Source organism: Lytechinus pictus, chromosome 5 (assembly GCF_037042905.1).
Source record: "Lytechinus pictus isolate F3 Inbred chromosome 5, Lp3.0, whole genome shotgun sequence".
In the NCBI taxonomy this organism is placed as follows: domain Eukaryota; kingdom Metazoa; phylum Echinodermata; class Echinoidea; order Temnopleuroida; family Toxopneustidae; genus Lytechinus; species Lytechinus pictus.
Genome location: NC_087249.1, coordinates 6451031 through 6476677, shown reverse-complemented (window position 1 = coordinate 6476677; position 25647 = coordinate 6451031). Strand labels below are relative to the sequence as shown.

General features: G+C 38.2%; 2 protein-coding genes across 3 annotated transcripts; one reads left to right on the top strand and one right to left on the bottom strand.

The window, feature by feature from the left end:
• Positions 1-6080: 6080 nt before the first annotated feature.
• LOC129260571 (perlucin-like protein) lies at positions 6081-10429 on the top strand. The gene is made up of 3 exons (XM_054898537.2): positions 6081-6282; positions 7240-7458; positions 9017-10429. The coding sequence occupies exons 1-3, from the start codon at positions 6114-6116 to the stop codon at positions 9214-9216; spliced, it is 588 nt and encodes a 195-aa protein (XP_054754512.2). The 5' UTR covers positions 6081-6113; the 3' UTR covers positions 9217-10429.
• A 1246-nt stretch (positions 10430-11675) lies between these two features.
• LOC129262503 (trichohyalin-like) lies at positions 11676-22168 on the bottom strand. 2 transcript variants are annotated; one of them, XM_054900629.2, is made up of 3 exons: positions 21989-22166; positions 16227-16844; positions 11676-15447 (listed from the first exon to the last, which is right to left on the bottom strand). In XM_054900629.2, the coding sequence occupies exon 3, from the start codon at positions 15420-15422 to the stop codon at positions 14418-14420; it is 1005 nt and encodes a 334-aa protein (XP_054756604.2). In that variant the 5' UTR covers positions 15423-15447; positions 16227-16844; positions 21989-22166; the 3' UTR covers positions 11676-14417. The 2 variants fall into 2 exon arrangements, with proteins under 2 accessions (XP_054756604.2, XP_063955771.1); XM_064099701.1 differs by having other exon boundaries at positions 11676-16844; positions 21989-22168.
• Between the last annotated feature and the right edge of the window lie 3479 nt (positions 22169-25647).

Here is a 25647-nt window from a genome sequence, read left to right as displayed (position 1 = left end):
CGCGCTTGCATCATTTCTGTAGCAAAACCCCATACTTTTAATGATTAAATAGATGAATAGAATGTCCCTTTTTCAGGACTAAACGTCAAAAGAACTCCCGCTTCGATTTGCAATAATCTTTTGCTGGATATAATTTTGTCCTTTATTACAAACATCCATTAAACTGTCATTTTTTTCAGATCGAAATATCAAAATTTTAAGCTCGCGCTTCGCGCTCGCATCTATTTTTTTTTTAGATACCCATCTTAATCATTGTTACCAAAAATGCCTAGAATATCAAGCTTTCTGGTCAGAATATAAAGAAATTTCAGCTCGCCCTCGGCACTCGCATTATCTGCATGTGTAGTGAGATATGTATCCTCCTCATGACCTCATGAGTTACTACAAACAGTCCTAAACAGGCACCTTTTTCCTGTTTTCAGGTCAGTATACAAAAAAATTTCAGCTCGCGCTTCGCGCTCGCATTAATTTGTTGGTGAGATATGTGTTTCCATCTCATGAGTCATATAAATAAAGATATATATATATATATATGCATATGTGTGTGTGTGTTTGTGTGAGTTTGTTTGTTTTGTGTGATATCGAGCGCCTTTGGAAAGTTAAAGAAAAATGTGCAAATGTGAGATGTGCACCAAATTTTCGAGTCTTGCCCCCCCGGAAATATTATCTGCGTGTGGTCATGCAAAATGGCATGACTGGAAATCCTACATTTTGAAAAGAGCATTTGACAGGGTCAGACTTTACCCCTTTTTTAACATTTTCTTTTATGGCGCCGGTGAAGTGCAAAAATATGTGCGCCGCTCGGTAGTGCGCCCCCCCTTTCGCCAAAAGCTGGATCCGCCTATGATTATAATCTATTTATGAACATGGTTTTCACTGCTAAGTATTCTGAACATTTATCTTAAACAAGTGTGGCACTTGAGAATGAAAAGAAATGAATAAATACATTGTAAATTGGATCCAGTTAGGTAACTGGAAAAATTTCCTAATGGAAACCAATTTGAAATCATTTCCAGTTACCCAACTGGATCCAGTTAGGATTTCCAGTTATATCCAACTGGTTCCACTTAGAAGTCATTTCCAGTTACCCAACTTTCCAGTTACTTTCATTTCCAGTTACCGAACGGGTTTCAGTTAGGATGTCCATTTACCCAACTGGTTCCAGTTAGAAGTCATTTCCAGTTGGAAGACATTTCCAGTAACCCAACTGTTTCAGTTACCTATAACTGGTTCCAGTTAGGATTTCCAGTTGCCCGACTGGTTTCAATTGGTTTCAATTGGTTTCAACTGGTTTCAATTGTTTTTAACTGGAATATAACATTTTCCAATTGAAACCAATTGAAACCAGTCGGGCATCAGTTGGATTTCCAACTGATTTCAATTGGTTTCAATTGGTTTCAACTGGTTTCAATTGTTTTTAACTGGAATATAACATTTTCCAATTGAAACCAATTGAAATCAGTTGGAAATCCAACTGATTTCAATCGGATTTTGGCCCTGGGCAACATGCAGCGTTTTATTTAGCATTAGAGTTTAAAAAAAATGCTTTTAATGTTTTTTCTGCAGTCTTTTATCACCCATAATAGTCCATATACCTTATAAGATATGGACATTCATAATATGATTCAATGTCCAAAATGATAATCAGCTCACGTCTTATAATATGAGTGATAAAGACTGCAGAAAAAACATTAAAAGCATTAATTGTGCTATATATGGCATGGAACAATGGCGTTAATCCCCGTAAATCTGGTTCGAGTAGGGCTGCAGGGCTAGGGGCGCTTCACAACGGCATACCCCCCCCCCGGTCCCCCTATAAATCTTATAAACGTGTAGTGTTTCTCGATCAATATTTTTATCGAGTTGATGACCCATGTCAGTATGCGAAAGTGCAACTTTTTAGGGGCACCGGCCCGGATTGCGTACGGTCTGAGACTGAAAGTTGCCAGCGATCATAGGCGAGCCTTTAAAAAAGGTGACATAGCCAACGTAGTTTGGCGGTCATCTCGTGATACGGAGACTGATGCTTTTGGATATGTAAGGAGGTGAGGGGATCATATATAAGCAGATATGCCTATACAAATTATATACAGATTTAAAATAAATCCAAGTAGACTGTATATATGGACCAATGATAGTTTTCAAATCAGTTCAATATCCATCGAGCAGTGGCGTATATACCGTGGGTCACGGCATGGGGGGGGGGGGGGGCACCATCAACATTTTTGAGTCACTTATACCGTGTTTACACTTAATCGGCAATTGGTTCTGAACCAAATGCCGATGCAGAATCGGCATTTAGATTGCGTTTACACGTTGTTACAGCTCGCGGTTCAGAACCTACTACTTTGGTGGTGCAAATTGCCGGTTCTGAACCGCGAGCCGATTCAAGTTGCTCGCGTTTACACGCTATGAAAAAGCCGATGCTGAATCGGCTCGCGGTTCAGAACCGCGAGCCGATTCAAATGCCGATTAAGTGTAAACACGGTATTAGTGAGCCCGCAAAGCGCGCTCATGCAGTTGCCAGGTATACTGACCTATATAGAGACAATTTGAGGACAGTGTCATTAAACGGATCCGGGAAACGGATATATGTATCTCACTGAAATTTGTTTTATCTTCAGACCTAAAAATAGACATTATAAGCAAATTTTTGTTATCGTGGATACGTACCTGGCGCTAAACAAACAATGCGAGCGCGAGCTGATTTTTTGTTATATAATGACCCCAAATAGGGACATTTTTAGGAATCCATTAAAGGAGAATGAAACTCTTGGAGCAAGTTAGCTTTTGTGAAAGCAGAAAAATCAAAAAATAAGATCAACAAAAGTTTGAGTAAAATAGGACTAGCAATAAAAGAGTTATGAGCATTTGAATGTCGAGATCACTAATGCTATGGAGATCCTCCCATTGGCAATGCGACCAAGATCTGTGATGTCACACACGTACAACTCTCCCATTTGGACACTGAAAATATACCCCAAAACATTTCTTTTTGCTCATTCTAATCATATGACAAACGATTCATCAATGATATAATGTTGTGAAACCTCTGTACTTGTCATCTCATAAAGAGAACACCTCACCTTGTGATAGACTCTATAAAAGTGAGAATATAAGTGAAATAAGTACTAAAGTAATGAGGGAGTTGTACGTGTGTGATATCACAGATCTTGGTCGCATTGCCGATGGGAGGATCTACATGGCACTAGTGATCTCAATATTCAAATGCTCATAACTTTCTTATTATTCATTCAATCTTCCTCAAACTTTCAACAATGTGTTCCTTTGATTTTTCTCTTTGATATGGATTCAGCTGGTTTCAAGGGTTTCATTCTCCTTTAAGTGTATACATATTTCACCATATTCATCTCATGCGAGTGCCAAGCGCTTGCTGATTTTGTTAGAAATACATCTAAACACATAAAGCACTTTTTGTAGTCATTGTAATGATGATTATCATACGCATCTCACTAATAAAATATTGCGAGCGCGAAGAGCGAGCTGAAAATTTAGGAAATTCAGACCTGAATTAAGAGGGGCATTCTAAGGCTTGTTTGCAGGAATTCACTAAGGCCAAACGTATTTCACTAACCAAATGATGCGAGTGCAAAGCGAGCTGAAAATCGTAGATATTCAGATCAGAAAAAGGGACATTTTAAGGACTGATTTTAGGAGTGAAGAGCAGACATATTTCACCAATCCACTGATGCGAACGTAAGCATGGACAGGAAATGTTTTATATTAAGAACTTTAAATGGGGCAATCACTTTAAGTGGTCATGAAAAAGAAGCATATGTCACTATATAAAACAATTACTCGAAGTGCGAGGAAATATATTTGGTGTATATTGACTTGAAAACGGGAGGTTTTAGTACAACAGGATTATATATCTCGTTAAACAGACAATGCGAGCACCAGAAACAAGACAGGCCCTGAGCAAATTATGTTTCATAAAGGTATGAAAAAATGTTTCTTATGTAATATTAACATATCACAATTAATAATATAACATTAAAATGAACAATGATTTCTTTTTTCCCACTACGTTTCTCTTCCTTTCTCCCTCTTTTTCTCCCGTTGCTCCTATTTTTTTTTTTTTTTTTTGGGGGGGGGGAGTGCCTCCATGCCCCCAGTAGTTACGCCACTGCCCTCGATATTTAAAATATATGTTGGTTATCCTTTTTCTGTTCAGTTCTACCTTGGGCTATAAATCTTCAGCATCCAGTAGGGGGAGTCCGTCGATCGTCACGTACATCTGGTCTCTCCATCTAGAAGGGGGGGGGGCGTCCTATTGGTCTCCGGTATATTTCAAACTATTATTCAGATATTCCTTCTCCCTTCCCCTTTCTTTCCTTTTCTACTGTTTTTCTTGGTCGTGAAAAGTTTGGGGTTCCATACTATGCCCCGAAGCCCCCATCTCTTTGCCAGTGGATTTATACATACCTCTACCTGGATCGCCGGCTCGTCCCCTTTCTCTCCCCATCTTCTACATTAGTCATGTTTTAAGAATTGAAATTTTAATCTAAAGTTCATGTAAACATTATTGCGACACATTAATTGTTTTGAGTGAGAAGAAGATAATTAGCTGGACACCTGCAGCTGGATATGGGAGACAGAACAGCTGTTCATTACAGGAATCGGTTTTATCATTTTTGGTATGACATGAGTAAATTTACAAAGTATATAAAATTTCCCTTCTAGTTATGATCATTGTACATAACTTGCAACGTGGACATGAAAGAAGGCTTTATGTGAAATTAAAGAACGACATGTATCAGGTGATGTTCTTCACATAGGAATTATATTATCAGGGGATGTCCGCCCTTCGATATAGCTTTAATGATTGGCATTTTAAGAAGAGGGGAAAGGACAAGAGAATAAAAAGAAGACAACTATTGGTTATGATGACGATGACGACGATCATGGGCGGAAATCCCAGGGGGGACAGGGGGAACCTTAGGGGGGGGACCCGTCCCCCCTAAATTTGAGGTGGGGGGGACGATCCCCCCTAAATTTTTAGTTGATAACTTTTTTTTTTTTTTTTTGCTTGTCAATTTTGTTTCCCGCGTGGACCCCCAAATTTTTTTTGATGGTCCCCCCCTAAAATTTGGTTGATAACCTTTTTTTTCTTCTTTTTTTTGGCTTGTCAAAAAATTTGGGTGGTCCCCCCTACATTTTTTGGCTTCCGCCGCCAATGGGGGGTACGTGTTCCCCTACCCAAAATAGTAGGGGGGACACAATATCAAATGTCCCCCCACTATTTTTGGTCTTTTATGATGGAAAGAAATACATCATTCAAAATCGAAATAAAACCTGTATTTTGAACGAGGTGACCTTACTTTTTGGGTGATAACCCTTCCCCCCTTTTTTTTGCTTGTTAAATATATTTTGGTCGAAATGACCTTACATTTAGAGTTATAACTTTTTTTTGCTTGTCAAATTTTCCAGCCCCCGGTCCGCCAACCTTTTGTGAGAGATTTTCGCCCTTGACGACGATGGTGATTATGATGATGATGATAACACTGCTTATGCATACTACTATAATATAGCAGTGCTAATTAACATAATTCTTAATTCTTATTATCCTGACCGGGTGCTCAGCATTTAAGGAGTATTCATTTAATACGTAGGTATACCTGGTGCATGGACATTGGCAAATGTAAATTAATTTCCAGTTGACGCGAGTTCAGTGGTGGGATTTGAACCCCGGACCTTGTGGTTTAAAGTCCTGTTACTTATCCACTGAGCCACAGCACCAGTCCTTTATTACTCCCTCCTCTAGTTATTTTGCTCATCATAATTATATACCCTGTCGCCGCCATTGATCATCGTATATATTTCATAATCAACACTTAATCATTGAGTTTTTGATCAGTAAACTAATCTGCTGTCGGAAATAAGCCAATCTATTCATGAACATGACTTTAACTCGTGTCAATCACTTTAAAGTATTGAGAAAAAAACAAATTACGATTTGAACATGTAACCAAAAATAATCACTCTCTCCGCTCGATCATTCAAATCGATCGCTTCTATCAAGCCCTTGTTTTTATATGTTAAGCCTGTCGTTATCGACTGAACTGTTTTAGTATAAGAATGGGTGCCTGGCTATGTTAATTTCATTCTTCGAGTCGCCATCACCAAGAATAGAAGGTATCATGGCTTTCAAGAATATCTTTGTGGTTCTTTTCGTTGGTACCATCATCCAGTTTGTGGCCGATGCCCAGGAGTGTAGCTTGAGAGAATCTGTTGGGGCACTTCTTGAAAGTTGTAGTGCGTGTAAGTTTTAGTCTGACTTGATCTTGATTGCAGTAAACTGAAACTAGGTCTGAAAATTCACTTTTCATCTATCAGCATATATTCATCCAAAATAAATCCGTCATTGTTCAAACTATATCCCTTTCCGGCATGTCCATAACTATGCAGAATTTTGTTCTCGGGAGGGGGGGGGGGGGAGGGTGAGAATCGAAAGTGAGTGAGCGAAGCGACCGAGCTTAAATAGGGGCTATTTTCTAACAAAATGTATAGCTGTCAAAATTTCTGGGAATAGGTGAAGGGGGGGGGGCAACTACTTCCTGTCCTCCAATATGTCTTCCAGTTATTTTTTAATCGTATATCGGACGTTATACGCCTACCTTAATTTTAGCTTACTGTAAAAGCCAGTGATAAAATCTATTCAGGCCGAATTTCTATGAGGGGGGGGGTGTAACACGGAAAACAGTGACAATTTAGAAATTAAGCATGATTTTATCATTAAAAAAAAAAAATTTCGATTTTTTTTTATGATGATGATGATTCATCTAAAAGGTTACATAAAAATTTCAAAATATGAGTAGGTAGGCCTACTCAGGGATGCGTATTCTTCCACCCATTAATGTTAAAATTTTGACTTTTGCACATAGGTGATATCAATTGAAATTTCAGATCATGACTTTCGAGGATGCCAGAATCTTATAGACATAGCCTAAATGTAAATATCAACAATTTTACTTAGATCATGTCGATGGCAACTCTACTTGTGCAGAAGGAACATTCGTTTAAAGCATAAATATTGTCAGTAATTGACAGCTGGTACAGTAACATTATACTCTTTCCTATCAAAAAGTTAACCATTCATATTAATAATGAATTCACAATAACCGTCTGAGTGGGCTCTCCTTCGTGATAAATTCGAAAAAAGTGATAAAAAAGAAATTGTCCTAATTATGAATGGTTTGTTGTACGTATTGTATACAGTGACAGCAACGCAATGTCCAGATGGCTGGGAACGGTCTAAGAAGACCGGTTCCTGTTACTACTATCTCCAAGAAGAAATGTCGTGGAACAATGCTAGAACAGACTGCAGGAATATGGGAGGAGAGTTGGCTAGTCTGACTAACAGGGAAGAGATTGGCTTTGTTCAAGACTACATTCTATCTATCATTGGTTCAGCTTCCTGGAAGAACGTCTGGATAGGTGAGCATTTGAAATATATCCATGTAAATACCTCTTTTAATAAAGGGCAGAGACCATTATTTTTCCCCTAAAATAATTTTCAACATTCCCGTCGATATTTGGCTTAGTTGAACTTAATTTGAAATGTTATATGGTCAATTTAAATGGGGGACTAAATATATTAAAGAATCGAATGATGATGGCCTATAGTGCCCCCTCGCTTTGATCTCTCAAAGATCTTTAAAAAATGTATGCTCTAAACTATCCATAACAAAGTTTATAGCCCCCTTAGAGAAAATAACAAACAAATTAAAGGTCAAGTCCACCCCAGAAAAATGTTGATTTGAAAAAATAGAGAATAATCAAACCAGCAAAATGCTGAAAATTTCATCAAAATCGGATATAAAATAAGAAAATTATGACACTTTAAACTTTTGCTTATTTTTCACAAAAATGTGATATGCACAGCTTAAATGAGAAAGTTGATGATGTCCCTCATTCACTATTTCTTTTGTTTTTTATTGTTTGAATTATACAATATTTCATTTTTTATCATAGATTTGACAATAAGAACCAACTTGACTGAATCATATGATATTATAAACAATGCTCATTCCACATGTTCAGGGAGGAATTAATCGCTGTTTCACTTGACTATGAGGAGAAAAATAGAATATTCCCTATTTCATATAATGAAATACAAAAAAATAGTGAGTGGATGACGTCATCAGTCTCCTCATTTGCATACCCACCAGGATGCGCATATAACTGTTTTGTGAAATTAAGCAAAACTTTAAAATGTCATAACTTTCTTATTTTACATCCGATTTTGATGAAAGTTTCAGTGTTATGTTTGTTGGATTTTTCTCTTTTTATTCAAATCAACTTTTTGTTGGGGTGGACTTGTCCTTTAAAAGTTAAAGTATGTAACAGCTAGGAGGTTGATGAAATCGTTGGTACTTTTCAGATACTCCACTATCTACACCTTCCGTGTCTATAATAAAGCAAACAAATAAGGGCCCGGGTTTTGTACGAATTATTATTTTGTTCAAACTATAATCATCGAAAGTGGGCCTATGCGATCAAGCCCCCCAACTCAACATAAAACAATGAAATTATGTTAGTTTCATCATGTAGAAATCAAAGGACATAATGTTTTTTCATGAGTAGATTTTGGAGGGCTTACGAACCTAACCCAACCCCTCAAAAATCAAACAAAATGATAAAATGACACACACACCGTCCACCCCCCCCCCAATAAAAACCAACAAGCATGGAAGTATGGAATCCTTTTTATTGTTGCCAATTATCTCGATCGCAAGGACTCCAATTATTTCCAAATATACGTTTCATCATTATCATTTTTTTATAGGAGCGGACAAAGTAAAAATTAAAACCTATAGGCCTGCATGCCTATCCTGTATTTTTATAACAAGTAACAAACATGATTACAGAAGTAGCTTGTAACATATATGATACCTGCACTAGACGCCCCCCCCCCAACAAAAAAAAAGGGGGGGGGGAATTGTATGTTTTGATCACCAATCTCTTCTCATCATGTATGTTTTCGGAATTGCAGGGATCATGCGGGACGGTAACAAATGGCGATGGTTGGATGGAAGTGAGCTCGCCATACCCGCCAAAGCATTTTGGTATCCCGGCGAACCAAACAACGCGAGCGGTGGAGAAAACATCGGGGAGTTGTATGCCTCCGGGCTCATCAACGACGAATCTCAAACAAGTAAAACACGACCCGCTATCTGCGAGATGACGATGTAAACAACAACATCATCAACCAGGCATGGCATCAACAACAACATCATCAACAAAAACACGTGATCACAATATCGTCGTATTTCATTCCAAGAATCCAGGGTTCGACCAATAAAAGGCAGCATGTCATTCTGTGTGGCATCCCAAATATATTGTCCTTCGTGTTTATGTTTAATAGTTTGGGGAAATCATGGTGAAATTAAATCAAATCGTTAATGCGTCTTTGAATCCTTAATCCGTTGCTAAGGCATATATGCCAGGCTAGTTGTGAAATGAATATGATACCTGGCAAAAGATAAGTGGTTAAATAAAAGCTGTTGAGTTCGATGTATCAACTTTTACTTAGTAAACAATGGACAAAAATAAATTTCAAAATGTTAGAACCTCTATGTAAAAAGCTGTTAATCCAGCTCATTATAATTTCTCTCCTAAATGTTCTTCAGCTGTAATTTTATATCTATTTCATTCAGCAGTTGATCATAATGACCCTCAACATGTATTCTCAGATAGGCATATCATTTAATTTTGCAATAGTTGAATAAAATCATAGACCATAGATCATAGACTTTGTTTCCCTTTTTACTGTTTTAGGAATTGCGTTCTTCATAGTATACAGGCTATCGTTTTCAAGTAAGAAACCCAGTAATCAGTGAGAATTAAAAAAAAAATGATTTGACGCAGGTGCATGTATTTTTCTTTCTTTCTTCTTTGGCAGTTTAGTTGTTGTTGCCTTGTTTTGGAGTATATGTGCTTAAAAGAAAGGTTGAAAATATGTATCTTCAGAATCAGAATTAAAACTAAATCAATATTTCAGTCAATCACAAACCATAATGGTCTGCACACTGGCGGATTCAGGGGGGGGGGGGGCAAAGCCGGCCTGTGCCCCCCTTTTGAGAGGCACAGTTAAAATTTGTAATGTAAAAATGCCGTTAAAACTTTAGTGTGCCCCCCTTGGAAGTGAAGACTTTTTTTTGCTTGCTTGTCCAATTGTTTCGTGGACGAAATATCCTTAATTTTTTTATTATTATTTTTTGCTTGTCAAAGTTTCCTCGGAAAAAAATAAAATGTGCCCCCGGCCCTTTTGGAAAATCCTGGATCCGCCCCTGGGTCTGGATGACTTTAGATCCATGGATTTAAGAGTGTAACAAAATTGATATTTTTGAAACAAAATGAGACCTTTATATAAATAAGATCTTTAAATGATCAATGATGTAACACCATATAATAGTTTCATGATTATGTTTACACAAAATTAAACTTACTCCTCAAAGGAAGAGGAAAGAGAGGGAGAGAGGGGTAAATTATGCAAAAGTGAAGGGAATTATAAGCTTTACACGAGAGCGTGTATACCCATCAAGTTAACATCGCAAGGTAAATTATCTTACAATCTCGCCAATCGATTGTATAGGCATACTTCCGTAATATATACACATATACGAATTTTTAAGGAAATCTAAATAGAACTCTACCAATTGCAAGACGCAAGAAAGTATACACTGTAAAAATGAAGTGCTAAGTCAGCACTTACAGTGCTTGTATAGTGACTGCACTACGAGTGCTAGTGCAGTCACTATACAAGCACTGTAAGTGCTAAATTAGCACTTCATTTTTAAAGTATATATAGACAACTACTCTCCCTCTCACTTATATGTCTCTCTCATATATTCTCTCCCACTCACGGCTATGAGGAAAGTCTGCGTTCGCGGAGTGGCCGCATCCTTTCGAGACAACCAGGCGGGCGGGGGATCGAATAGGGTGTTTTAGTCGTTTTTTTTAACCAGACATTTCTCTGAAATTTATATATGAAATTATCATAACAACAGTATTATTGTAATATTGAAATGAGAAAGGAAGAGAAAAGTTAATTGCATGTCCTGTTGGTTTAACTTGAATAAATTTGCATAATCAAAGAAGTTCAGAATTCTAGAAACTCCACAAACTTACACAAGCCACACAAATAAATGGGACAAGAGCCTACGTACGTAGATCAGCCTTTCGTGACACCCCCCTCGAAAGGGTATGTTAATTTGACATCCCTCCTCTATCTCCCCTTTTGAAACAACCCACCCCCCCCCCAGTTGTCTCCATCCCCGCTCCGCGAACGCACGTCTTTCGTCAAAAGCCCCGACTCACCCACTCCCCCATTTTCGTCTTCAATCCTCTTTTCTATCAATCACTCTTCTCTCTGTTATGCCTCGTCTCCCTCCTTTCTTCCTCACTATACGTACTCCTACTCCCCTGTCCCTGGTCCTTTTCTATTACCACCCTCCCACTTTCTAGGTCTCTTTTGCTCTTTCTCTCTTCCCACCAACCACATTTTTTTAAAAATGCTGTCCTATCCCACTACCCTCCACTTCTCCTTCCCACTCTCCACTCCCATCTCTCTCTCTCTCTCTCCTACCCCCTTCCCCCTTCTATATACATGAACAATGACAAACCATTAAGGGAGACATACAAAATCGTGCTCGTGTTGAAGTTTCATGTATTCATATTAATCATATCGCCCTCTCAATCTGAGCATTAGTTTCCTGATTACACATTAAAGGATATATATACAAGCATAGCCCTAATATAATTTGAGTGAATGCAAATTCATCCTCACAATTGATAACATGCATCTGCTCATGATTGGCCACGCTGCAGAGTGGATTTGGCGCATTATAAATCCCATCTATTATTATTATCACTAACATCAAAACATACTAAAATGGTACTTTGATATCTCTGGTAAACATATTTATATGTATCATGTAGTAATTACATGTACCAGAAGTCAAGATAACTTTCTCACAAGGCCTACTCCCTTGATTCAAGATTGCATGCATTTACAAAACGAAATTATTGCATATATCAAAGTTACATAAAAACAATGTTGATAATTGCATTAATAAATGAAAAAAAATTAAAGTTGAACGATTTTCCAGACCATGCATAAATCGCTGTAAACCGAACATTCCACATAAGATCTTCTTCTTCTCATATTAATGCAACACAAAATTAGTTGTTTTTTTAATACACATATACAAAAAATCAACATGCATTTCAATTACATCTTAATTACTTGGTCCTTTCTAGAAATTGTATTGCACTCGAATATTTCAAAATATCTTCTATTGAGAAGCACAATCTAAAAAATAGTGTGACATGAAGTACAATATGAAAGGGGAAGTTCAACCTGACAAAAGAGTTTAATGTAATAATACTGAAAACAAAATAAAAAACTATGTTGAAGGTTGGAAAATTCATTAGATAAAAAAATTAGAATTTCTACAATATGTGACGTTATATGTGAGCAGCTTCCCAACACATGTATCATGCAGTAATTCATCAATGAAATGCCATTTTCTCAAAAAATTTGAAAATAGTTTTCATTTTACTTTCAGTACATCAAAAAATCATTTACCTTAGAATAAAAAGGTCTTCATGAACCATTGAATAATTGAAAGTAAGGCATAAATCGCATAACATACGGGGCAGCTGCTAGTATATCGCTGGTGGGCTGATAAAACCTCATATCTCAAAATTAAACAATTTTGAGGTCAGCTTAGAAAAGACTGTATTTTAAAATTATAGCAACCACTGGTGGATCCAGGGGGGGGGGGGCACTGCTGGCCCGTGCCCCCTCCCTTTGAGAGCCATAATCAAAATTTGTTATGTAAATATACGACTTTTACCCAAGTGTGCCCCCCCCCCTTGAAAGTGAGGACCTCATTTTGTCTGAAAATAGTCTCTTGATAACTGAAGAACTCTTTTGAGGTAAAAGAAGGTTTCTACCCACTTTATAACTCTAAAATCTAGCTAATTCTGAGCTGTAATGATGTAATCAAATTATTGAAATTTTGAGATACAAGGCTTTATCAGCCCAACAGCGAAATGTCACAAATTTAGAAAAAAACATTCTAATAACTTTCTTAAGCTTAAGATTGATTTTTCCTTTTATTCCTTTTATCTGGTATGTTTTACAAGCTTGTCTTCAGTGTAAAATTCCCCTTTTAGTGTTTCATGTGAATCAAACACAGGCAATAATTACTGGACGTAAAACAAAGGTGAGAGTCTGTGTGAAATACAAGATGAGATGGTGGAAATGAGATGTAAAAAAAAAAAGAAATCTTCAATTAATGTAAATTTGTAGTTAAAATACTTGTAAGACACAACACAATCAAAAAAGTGAACTGCCATGGAGTTGTTTAAAAAGTATCTACAATGCTTTTCAATGGGCCATCCAAACAGTCATTGGTAGAACATGCAGCAGCAATCAGTATAGAATTGACATGAGAATGAATTAAGAAAACAGAATTTACAAATATACAGGAAGAAAGAGAGAGGAAGAGGATGGGATGGACAGGATGAAAAGAGAGAGAGAGGGGGAGGAGAGGGAGGAAGAATGAGAGAGTCACTAAAGTTTCACTAGTCCTTTTTGAAGCACTATATTTGTTTTATGTCCATCGTCTTTGGTAAAAACATACTGTAAACTGTAGACAAGTTACAGGTAAATCAAACATCTTAGGTATGCTGCAGAAAAACTGTGTGACATAAGTGCTATACATGATGGCCCGCGTCCCCTGCATGGAAATGACTGGGTCAGCTCTTGTGTGTGGTCTCATGTCCTATACAAGCTGAATTGTGTTGACCTAAGATTCACAGATGGTGACATCAGTATTTTATTGCAAGATGCCCTTTGAACAAATCAATAAGGCTGATTATTTTTATGATGGCTATATTTGATTACATACTTTGAGATGTTACAGTGAGATTTTTAATGTACTGGTAGTCTGGTACAGTAAATATACATGGGGCGGGCTTGGGGGCAAAAAAAAAAGACTCTCTTTTTTAAGCCTACATTTGTCTTTGGTAAATCCCAAATGCGTCTATCACTATTCCATTCATTACTAGATTATATGTATACATGTATGAATGTGTATGCCCCAAAGCCAACACAGTTACGATATGGAGTATACGACAGGAAAATTTCGTTACAGGATTTTCTGTTTTTATACTTCTTGAATGCAAATTAATGGAAGGAAGTGACCCTAGTGAGAAAAAAGATGTCAATAGAAGCAATAAGAATCAGTTGGGAAATGACAATAATGACTTTTGAATTAACAAGATACTTCCTATAACAATCCTGAATCCATGCATTGCTTAAAAATGAAAAAGCTTTCATGGAAATCTCAATTAGTTTGAACATAAAATTGAATGGACTGTTTCTACAGATTCTGCCCATCTCTTTGTATACACAAAACTTGTTCCAAATACTTCTTCTTCTGGTGTTTCGCTAACTTAGAGACCATTTGTTCAACATGATCATACCCAGAATGGGATTTCTCTGAATCCCTGCCTTGTTTTTGCTCTTTAGCTTTGTTTATCCTATGGTCAGACTCCACAACACTTATTGGAAAGGCAAGATCAGGAGATTCCTCTTTAATATGGATGTGACAGACCTGACTCTCACATCGTTGTGTCTCTGTATTTTCATCCCCTCTCTGCTCTTCGTAAGTCGCATCTGCTTTCCCGTTCTGTTGTGATTCTTCAAGCTTACGCCATTCCATTTCATCGGGAAGGGCAAAATCAGGAGTTTCTTCTTTAACGTGGATAACATGATAGACCTCATACTCTGGGTGTGTCTCTGTATTCTCATGCATACTCTGCTCAAGGAAGGTTGCATCCATATCTTCGTTTTGATCTTGATCTTTAGATTCAGATATTTCTTTCCTGTATTCAGACTCTGCATCGTTTCCCAAGGCAAGACCAGATTCCACTTTATCATGGCAAACTTCAGTCTCCTTTCTCATCTCTCTATTTCGATTCTGCCTTTTCTTTTTATACTTTTCTCTTTCCTTTTCTTTAATAGCCTGCTGCTTATCTATTGAAATTGAAGCTCTCCACTTTCTTCGATATTCTCTGAAGTAAGCTTTTCGAGATCCGGGATCCAGCTTTTTCGCTTGCACAACTTGTTTATTTCCTTGGCTTGATACTCCTTGCTCTTTGAGCTTTTGTCGCCTCCTCTGCTGCCGGATTCGTGCAGCTTCTCTCTCCATCTCCTTCTTAACTTTAGCTGCCTCACTATCATCTTTTCTAAGAGCATCTCTTCTTTGTTTCTGTCGCCTTCGGTCATACTCCTGATAATTTGTGGACCGTTTCCGCATTGAACCCTGAACTAGAGATTCTGGGGGAGCAGAAAGCCGCAAAGTCCCCTTGGCTGTTCTTGACATTTCCAGGCTTGTTTCTTTCAGATGACTGAAATAAAACAAGCATGCATACATTAACCTCTCCCTCTCACGTCCCTGCACGAACGTCATTCAGTTTTTCATATTTTACAATATCATGAATTCATTAAAATTACACATGTAATAATGAGTTTAATATTCACAGAATGGTTCTTTTCAAACAGTTAACACAATAATGAACTGTTTTTTTTTTTTTGGTGGAATTAAAAAAAATAAATTCTTTGAGATTCTCTCCTCCCATTCATGTTGTACGTACCCCTGTGCGTACTGTTGTAGAATTCATCACCACACATGCAAACATTAACCTACATGTACATCATGTAGGTAGCTTGTTTGCTAGCATTGGGTGCACTTATGAACTCTACCATCATAAAGCAATTACATGCACATGTATATCGATGATTGAAATTATTGACCACAGATCTTTAGTCAAGAAATCAATGTTCATTTGAAAGTAATTGACAAGAAAAGAAGGACATACTGTAACTGACTCCAACTAGTTATGATGCATTAATAATGAATTATACATGTAGTGTGATGATTTTGCAATCATAATAATAATCCCCTTCCCTTTTCTCACACTGCTAGATACATGTATAACTGGGTTCCAGTATCAGTTAATAAATGTAGCAGCTAGCTTTATCTTAATTCACTTTTACCCTTAATATAGTTCACTGAACACAACAAAACCTGCCTATAACAATTGATTTGGTTTACTGATTCTATAAAGATATTCAGTGTACATGCATGAAATATAGAGAACTAGTACCATACTTGTACATATCATACCATTCAAAAAGAATTCACAGCTTCTTATCTTTCTGAGTTTGAATGCTATGGCCTTGGCTGAATGTGCTTGTCACCATCTTCTTGATGTACAAGATGACATAGATGAACAGGTATGATACGAAGTACCAGATAAAGTACGCAATGGACAGAAACGCAGCAATAGAAGCCAACAGGTATCCAGCCTTGTAAAAGGATCGAGTGTAGATGCAGGTCGCAACCACAGCTACGAACAGTACCAGAGGAAGTCCGTTGTTGACGAGCGTGATGAAGAAAGAAGTCTGGACGTTCTCGTTGAACTTGTTACGCTTCATCGCCTGTTGGACTGCCTCATCATGAGAGAGGGTATGCCTAGGTCTGAATCTCATTGCTATGGATGCCTTGGAGTCTGTTTGGCTGAAAAACTTCCAACGTCCTTAGTAAGAATCAGTCTCTGGAGGACATCCAAAACTTGGCTAATATCTTATTTTCATCAGACAAGAACAGCATACGTCTACGAGAAATGATGAACGTAGAGTAGAGAGCATCGACTTTCTTGCTATAATCCAATGGTCACTTCAAGACAAAAGTGAAAATTTCCCTGGTCCTCAGCTTGTTAACCCATCTCATGCCTTGGAAGATCTAAAATCAAAGAATAATATGAAATTAAAAAAAGTGCAATAAGAACTGAATTATACACTTCATTCTTTGTGCTTGCAACTCGCTTATAGAGTATCTTATCTACCAGGGGGCAGATGGGGGGGGTCAAAATGGGCCATTTTTTTTTTTTGGGGGGGGGCAATTCCTCTTCTACTCTTCTACAAGTAATGTACAAAGGGCATGAATCAATCCAAGGCTATCGAAGGCCATAGCCATTGGCCCTATTGACTGTCCCTGATGAGGCCCCTCCCATTGGCCTTGGAGATTTGTTGTGTCCCTTTTTTGTGTGTTTCCCATTAGTGCTGAGATACAATTTGCCCAATGGAAAATTGGCCTTGACCTAAACATATAAAAAAAATTAAGGCCAGCCTAAATGTACATGTACCAACCCCCCCAAAGACTCTTATGATCCTCGCTAATTTTGGACTCCAATAGACCGATGAACAAAAAAAATATTGTAGGGGGCCTAAGGGGGAAGTGATTTTCACCGAAAATATTGCCGCAGAGATGACACATGTTTGATTTGATCTATCGCAAAAAAATCTGCAATGGTTGCTGTGAGGTTTCACCATAGCGGGAAATTTGACACCCTTCCAAATATGGCACTCTCCCAAATATCGAACATCTCGGCTGAATGAATTGGAAATGCGTGCTCGCTTTACAGAATGGAGGTGTGCGAAGCTGAGCGAGGATGTCCGAGTTTGGGGTTTTGAGTGCGATTTTAAATCGCCGAAATTGATCGCAGCACCCAACTTTACGTACTGATATTTGGCAAAAAACAAGCTTCTGGTAGTATGGCAAGTTCCCCCATGTCTGCGCAGACGCGTATCTGCGCAATTCTAGTATAAGAAGATACGCAACAAACACAAACTTAACACATGCAATACATCATAGACAGATATTCATCCAAAAATCTGATTCAAAATGTTGGACAAATAATGAATTTTGGGCATTTCTTGTGACGGCCTCAAAATACAGCCTTTAGTTTCTCATATCAAAATCCCCGAATCGAGGTGCAAAGTGAATGCGTGTGCAGACATGGGGCACCATTTTTTTGTCCAATCTGAAAATGACTGCCCAAGGTTTTTTTTCCAAGAAAATCATATAGGCCCTATAATATTAGACTATTTCTTTCAAATTTTTATGAGATATTTGACACACTAACTCATAATAATAATAATAAACAGTTCTTGTATAGCGCATATCACGATTATGAATAATGTCTCTATGCGCTTCCAAAGGACTTGGATATCATCATTATTATTGGATTGATGTAAGGAACATTATCAACTGAAAGATTTTGTGAAATAAAAAGAAATTCAGGTTAAATCTTAACTCAAAGCGTTAGGTGCAGACTTGGGGACCACCATCATAAGAAAATAATTTCTTAATTTTAGGTCTAGATCTAGAAGTCTAGATGTAGGCCTAATGTTAATAAGTTAATTGTAACTTAGGCCTACCATATTTTTTTCTCAATGTTTTTTATACGATTCAATGACTATGACATTCAGGGTGACCAGACGTCCCGTATTTCCCGGGAATCGTCCTGACAAACGCTTCCCAGGACGCCTGTTTGTCCCGTATTTCAAAATATTGAACAAAATATAATTAATAAATATAAAAGTGAAGAATTTTCATCTAATAACCAACAGATGACAAAGCAGAGAAAACAATAAAATCGTAACTGTAAACTTTTGCAAGTTCTGCGGTGAATTTCTTGATACCCAATACATTGCAAACGAATAGAGCTCTAGAACTTTATATTTTCTTTGATCCACACACAAACACACCCACATGGGAAGTCATCATGTGCTGCAGTACTGGCTGCTATATGCTGCATGCACGTGGCCTGCACTGGCCTCCTGCCTGTGTGTGACAGGCTAGGCAAAGGATCAGAGCAGACTCTCAACGGTGCAAACAATCTTACATGATAAACAGTTTTTCCACCAAAATAATTACAAAATAGACAGGAAATTTTTATAATATATCAGACCTGAATTATGTTATGGATTCTCAGATTATTGATTTGGTGATGTAATCGAAGGAGCAAGTTTTTTAGTTTTCATAACTAGATCTAGAAGTTGTTTCAGCTTTCGTTTCGAGTCTTGTTGTGATCGGTGCAACTTGTAATGGGATGAGAGATGCCGCGATGTTTCATCTAATTTCAACTCAAGTTTGACAATGTTTCACTTTCACTTTGAAATTTTACTAATTTCTAAAACATTTTAGTTGTTTTAATCTTTGAAATATATCAAAAAAATACTAAGATATTTGTTTGATTGGATTTTTTTGGTTTCCATATTAAAAAGTTTGAACTTTGTTCATTTTTCTTCCTTTTCTAGCCCTTTCTTCATCCTTCTATCCATGCTTGCCCTTTTTTTTGTTCCATCTATCTTTATTTCCAATCTTTCCTATAGATATAGCTTTCTTCCCTGATCCTTTCTCTGTTCATTTTTGTTTCTTTCCTTCTTTTTAAAATTTCTTTCCTTCATTCTCTCTTTACTTAAACTTTTCTTTGCCCCGGTTCTTTGCTTCCTTCTCCCTTCCTCTCCTTTTTGTTCTTTCTCTCCTTCCAGTATTTTATTTCTTTTTTCATTCTCTTCTCTCATTCTTTCTTTCATTCATTAGCCTTCTAATTCTTTCCCTTCCTTCCTCCTTTCATGTTTTTCTTCTTTCTTTCTTTTTCAAAGAATGAAGGAAACATTTTCTTTCCTCCTCCTTTTTTCTTATTTTTTTAATGCATTCTCTCCTTTATTTCTCTTTCACACATTTATTCATCTTCCCTTCCTTTCTTTATGTATTTTTTCACAAGTCTAACATTGTGTAGCCTTCATTGTTATTTATTTTTTATTAAGACCTGGCTCGGTCGATCCGCTCGTGTAGCGTGCTTTGAGTTTGACTTGTCGATTGTCCTGTAAGGCTGTATTTCATTTTGTGAAATCTGGTCACCCTGATCTGGAACCCAGGAAGCTCCCGCCCGCGCAGCGGGCGGGATCCCAGGAGCTTACCGTGTATTTGACCATAGTCACCGGACTAGGGTGATTTATGGTCTAAATATTTCTCCAAATGAATTGTGAAAACAGAAAGTATACAATTACCACGATTAGGCCTAGGGCCTATATGGATGCAGGTCTAACGAGTGGCAGTTTCCTGACATCTGGGCACAGACTGGAACCTCAAAAAAACGAAAAGTTCTCTCCTCTACCCCGGTCTCGATCGGCCATTTTGTTACGATTTTCAACAACAAGTGGAATGCCTCTGGCCGTCTCACCTGCATCACGCGATTCAATATAGCAGCAGTGCTGATTTTGAAAACTACTACATGTATAACTCGCACAAGATGTTCAGTGATACTTGGTTACTCTTATTTCCACGTTTTATGAACTAGACCAATACACTTATAGAGATATGATGGCAATTCAACAAATACCCCCAACGTGGCCAAAGTTCTTTGACCTTACATGACCTTTGACCTTGATCATGTGACCTGAAACTCGCACAGGATGTTCAGTGATACTTGATTACTATTATGTCCAAGTTTTATGAACTAGACCAACACACTTTCAAATTTATGGCTGTAATTCAACAAATACCCCAATTTGGCCAAAGTTCATTGACCCTAAATGACCTTTGACCTTGATCATGTGACCTGAAACTTGCACAGGATGTTCAGTAATACTTGATTACTATTATGTCCAAGTTTCATGAACTAGGTCCATATATTTTCTAAGTTATGATGACATTTCAAAAACTTAACCTTAGGTTAAGATTTTGATGTTGATTCCCCCAACATGGTCTAAGTTCATTGACCCTAAATGACCTTTGACCTTAGTCATGTGACATGAAACTCAGGCAGGATGTTCAGTAATACTTGATTAACCTTATGGCCAAGTTTCATGAACTAGGTCCATATACTTTCTAAGTTATGCTGTCATTTCAAAAACTTAACCTCAGGTTAAGATTTGGTGTTGACGCCGCCGTCGCCGCCGCCGTCGGAAAAGCGGCGCCTATAGTCTCACTCTGCTATGCAGGTGAGACAAAAATGGCCGATCGAGACGGGGGTAGAAGGAGAGAACTTTTTGTTTTTTTGAGGTTCCAGTTTGTGCCCAGATGTCAGGAAACTGCCACTCGTTAGACCTTCATCCATATAATCGTGGTAATTGTATACTTTCTGCTTTCACAATTCATTTGGAGAAATATTTAGACCATAAATCACCCTAGTCCGGTGACTATGGAGTATGGTCAAATACACGGTAAGCTCCTGGCCCTGCCGCCCCTGGGCCTGGCGTGGGCTCCCTGATCTGAGTGATGACATTAGTCATTGTCAATTATTGTATATCAGTAGAGGCGCACGGCCAATATGGGAGACTCTCTCCAATAGGGGAGACAATCTCCCACATTGGAGACTTGCTTTGCAAAAGGACAAAAGAAACAACACCAACAAAAGCATGATTTTTTCCACCCAAAATTTTGTCTCACTGAGGTCAGAAGCCCATTTGTTTTGTGTGTGATTGACAACAAAAATCCTTATCAAAACAAAAGTAGACGGTGAATATTTAAAGTAGACGGTGAAAAGGGGTAATTTTTCATGAGGAATCTGCTTATCACATTTTTATTTGCCGCCAAGGTAATCCTTTTGCAGCAAATGTAAACAAAGGAAATTGGACTCCAAAACTGGAGACTGTCTCTGAAATTGGATACCCAAATTCTTTACAAAAGTCTCTGATATTGGAGATAATCTCCCACATTGGAGACAGTCTCCAAATATTGGCCGTGCGCCTCTGTATATTTGCTTCTTTTTGTTATTTTGGGCATTGTTATTAGTTATAGTTGTCCCTTATTATGCCTTAGTCAAGTTTTGTGTTCTCTTCATTTTATCACCAGTCCAACAGTGATTGCGCTATGCACCACGCGGGGATTTAACTCCCGTGTAATTCCAACATCTTTATCACGAAAACGTGATAACCTGATTCGACAAGCGTGCATAAGAATCACACGCGCGGGTATGCAGTATTGTTACGAGAATATGCCCGTCACTGGTCTCCAGTCCTGCTTTTTTAGTTTTATGACCTCAAAGTCAAAACCACAAAATCGAACAGAAATCAGTAATAATACTAGTTGCTTACCTATAAACTATACAAACTTGACGTTCTATCTATAAGGGTAAATCTGGCAAGAGTCAAAGTTTCAATGAAGAAGTGGGAACATGCATGCAAATGGCGGGGGAAAGAAAAGGAAATAAAAACCTGTGATATGATAAGATCTCTCTGGGTACCGGTAGTCTGTGGGTACTTACATTGGAACGCCAGACCCGGGGGGCGTTTCATGAAAGGACTTGTCGGACGTTTTATCCGACAAGTCCTGTTTTATCCGACAGTTACTATAGTAAACAGTGCTTCTCAACCAATCAGAATCCAGGAAAGTTGTCAGATTTGACAACTTGTCGGACGAAAATATTGATGAAACGCCCCCCAGTATCCCCCTTCAGTGGCGTAACTACGGGGGGGGGGGCACGTGCCCCCCATCGGCTGGCCCCCCCAAAAAAAACGGGGAAAAGGAGAAAAAAAAGAGAGAAAGGAAGAGAAACGTAGTTCGAAAGAAGAAATTATTGTTTATTATAATTATGTTATGTATAAATACACATTTTTTTAAAATGAAGCATAATTTCCTCAGGGCCTATGCCAATGTCTTCATTGTTCCTGGTGCTCGCATTGTCTGTTTAACTAAATATAATAGATCAAATATTATTTTTCGGAACACTATCAAGTATATTTGAGATCGAGACCTGACGTTGTCAAATCAATTAAGTCAATATAACAGGGGCGGATCCAGCCTTCGCCAATAGGGGGGGGGGGCCGGATTTTTTTTCAGCCATATTTTCCCCGATCGGCCGCTCGAAGATTTTTTCCCGGGATTTTTGGTTTCTTTGAAGGGGTCGTCCTCTTCTTTTAGCTTTATTCTCATATGAATAAAAATAAATACCATAAGCCTTGTTTATATATAATGCAATGGTAGGTATGTAACTAATACGTTTTGACAATCAGACCTGAAGAGGGATATTTTCAAAACTTTATGGAGTACACGAAAAGCTGATACATCAAAATTTGCGAGCGCGCAGCACGAGCAGAAAATGTTAATATTCAGACCATAAAACTGACAATTTTACAGAGCACTTTTTAAAAACAATTTGTTATAATCACACAAAATAAGGAAGTTTCGATTTCCGAGGTGAAATATGTTTTGTATATTGACTTCCAAACTTGATATTTAACTGAACTCCAGATTGAACAAGATATGAAAATTACCTAGCAGGCAATGCGAGCGCGAAGCACGAGCGAATTTTTTTTTATGACATGAAAGATTCTTTTTATTTTCCAAGTCTTCCCCTCATCTTATTTTATTCATTCGTCTTCCTCCTCTTCTTTTTCTCCTCTCTTTTCCCTCCTTTTCCCCTTTTTTTCTTTCTTTCCTTTTTTTCTTTTTTTTGCTCCGCCAATAGGGGGGGGGGGGGGGGGCGGGGGGGCGAGAGGCCCGGGCCCCCCTGGATCCGCCTATGATATAATAACCTTTGACCTGAAACTCGGTCATGTGACCTGAAACTCGCACAATATACACCAAATATATATTTCTGTTGTATGCAGTGGCATATGCTTCTTTTTCATGACTACTTAATTGAAGTGATTGCCCCATTTTAAGGTCTTAATATGAACATTTCCTGTCCGTGCTTACTGGATTGGTGATATGCCTGCTCTTCATGAATTCCTAAAATCATGTCCCCATTTTCTGATCTGAATATCAACAATTTTCAGCTCGCACTTCGCGCTCGCATCATTATTTTGGTGAGTGAAATCATGGGCGGAAATCCCAGGGGGGACAGGGGGGACACGTCCCCCCTACCCAAAATAGTAGGGGGGACATCATATCAAATGTCCCCCCTACTATTTGTGGTCTTGGCATGATGGGAAAAAAATACATCATTAAAAATCGAAATAGCACATGTAGGATCCTATCCTTGAATTTCGAAATATATCAATACATTTTATTGTTAAGAACTTGGGAGGAAAACAAAACGTATACCGATTACCGGTACGAATAATTTCGAACTAATCAAGCGCGCTATCGCTTTATACTATGATGCCAGCCAGCGCCAAAGCTAGCTATAAGACAATCCGAGTGATCGCCAAATACCGGGTACCATACCGTACACACGGTACCGGTACGTTCGCATCTACCATAGACTGCACTTGTGCTATGCGCTATATATGGTCATTAGCACAAGGCGCATTAACCGGTAACGTACCGGCACATGCGCTATTCGCATTGCCATTGGCATTGCACTTGCACTGACTGCAGGGGCGGAAATCTCTCCCAAAAGGTAGGGGGGACACAGGGGCGGATCCAGCCTTCGCCAATAGGGGGGTGGGCGGAAATTTGTTTCAGCCATATTTTCCCCGATCGGCAGCTCGAAGATGATTTGTGTTTGTTTCTTTGAAGGGGTAGTCCTCATTAGTCACTTCTTAGCTTTGTTCTTTTAAATTCATATATAATATCATAATCCTTATTTATATGATGCGAGCGCAAAGAGCAAGCTAATTTTTTGGAAATTTTAAGTATTTTTTCCTAAAATTTGAACATTCTGGGCAATGTTTGTTATCCTGAAAAAAATTGTATGCAACTTCAGAAGCGGATCTAGAGGGGTGGTTGGGGGGGGGGGGTTGCAACCCCCCCAAAAAAAAAAATCCGGGGACCTTTTTTAAAATCTTATCTTTTATAGATGCAAGAAAACGCCATTTTCACACACAGATTTTCAAAAATTTTCCCTACTGTGGGAGGGGGGACACCCCCCTCCCACACCCTCGCTCGCTCCGCTCGCTTGGACTCGGTCGCTACGCTCCCTCGCATACCACCCCAACCCCCCCTTTATAAAAAGCTGGATCCGCCCCTGAACTTAATAATTACAACGAACGCAAAGCGCGAGCAGAAATGAACTGATGGAAAAGATACCTGTTAAAGACTGCGTGCAGCTAGCATTTAACAATCAAATAATGCGCGAGCTGATTTTTGTTGTTGACATTTTCACCTAAAGAATGGAAATTCTAAGCACTTTTTGTAACTCAAGCAGAATAAGTATATAAGTAGACAATTGATGCAAGCGCGAAGCGCGAGCGGAAAATTTCGAGATTTAGTCCTATAATATTTACTGAACGAGACACTCTATTCAGTTTGTAAATCATGAAAAGGATGAGTATTAATAATTCGAGCGCAAAGCGCGAGCAGAAAATGTTTATATACGTTTTGAACTGGTACCTGTTAAGGACTGCTTGCACTTAGCCATGAAGGCGTTACATATTTCAACAATAAAAACATGCGAGCGCGAGCTGAAAAATTTTGAAAATTTCTAAAGATAGAATGGAAAATTTTAATCAATTTTTGTAATCGTGAAAAGGATAGCTATATAATTCAACAATTGATGCGAGCGCGAGCAGAAAAAAAATCGAGATTTAGACCTAAAAATGGGCCACTCTGTTCATGTTTTGTAAACAGCCATAGGCTGATCGAGGGATTTTTACCATGTTTAAATAAAACTAGATTTTAATTCGTCATGCGGACGAATTAGGTGGTCTGTCCTTATTCTCGCAATCATGATCACTTTTACCATGTTCAAGCAGATCAATATGATCTTCATGATGACAACGGAATGTTCATTATGGATGGAATACTTGTGAAAGACGGGAGATGATAAAGCACAGTGAAAAGTGTCTCTTTGATATATGAAAATACATGT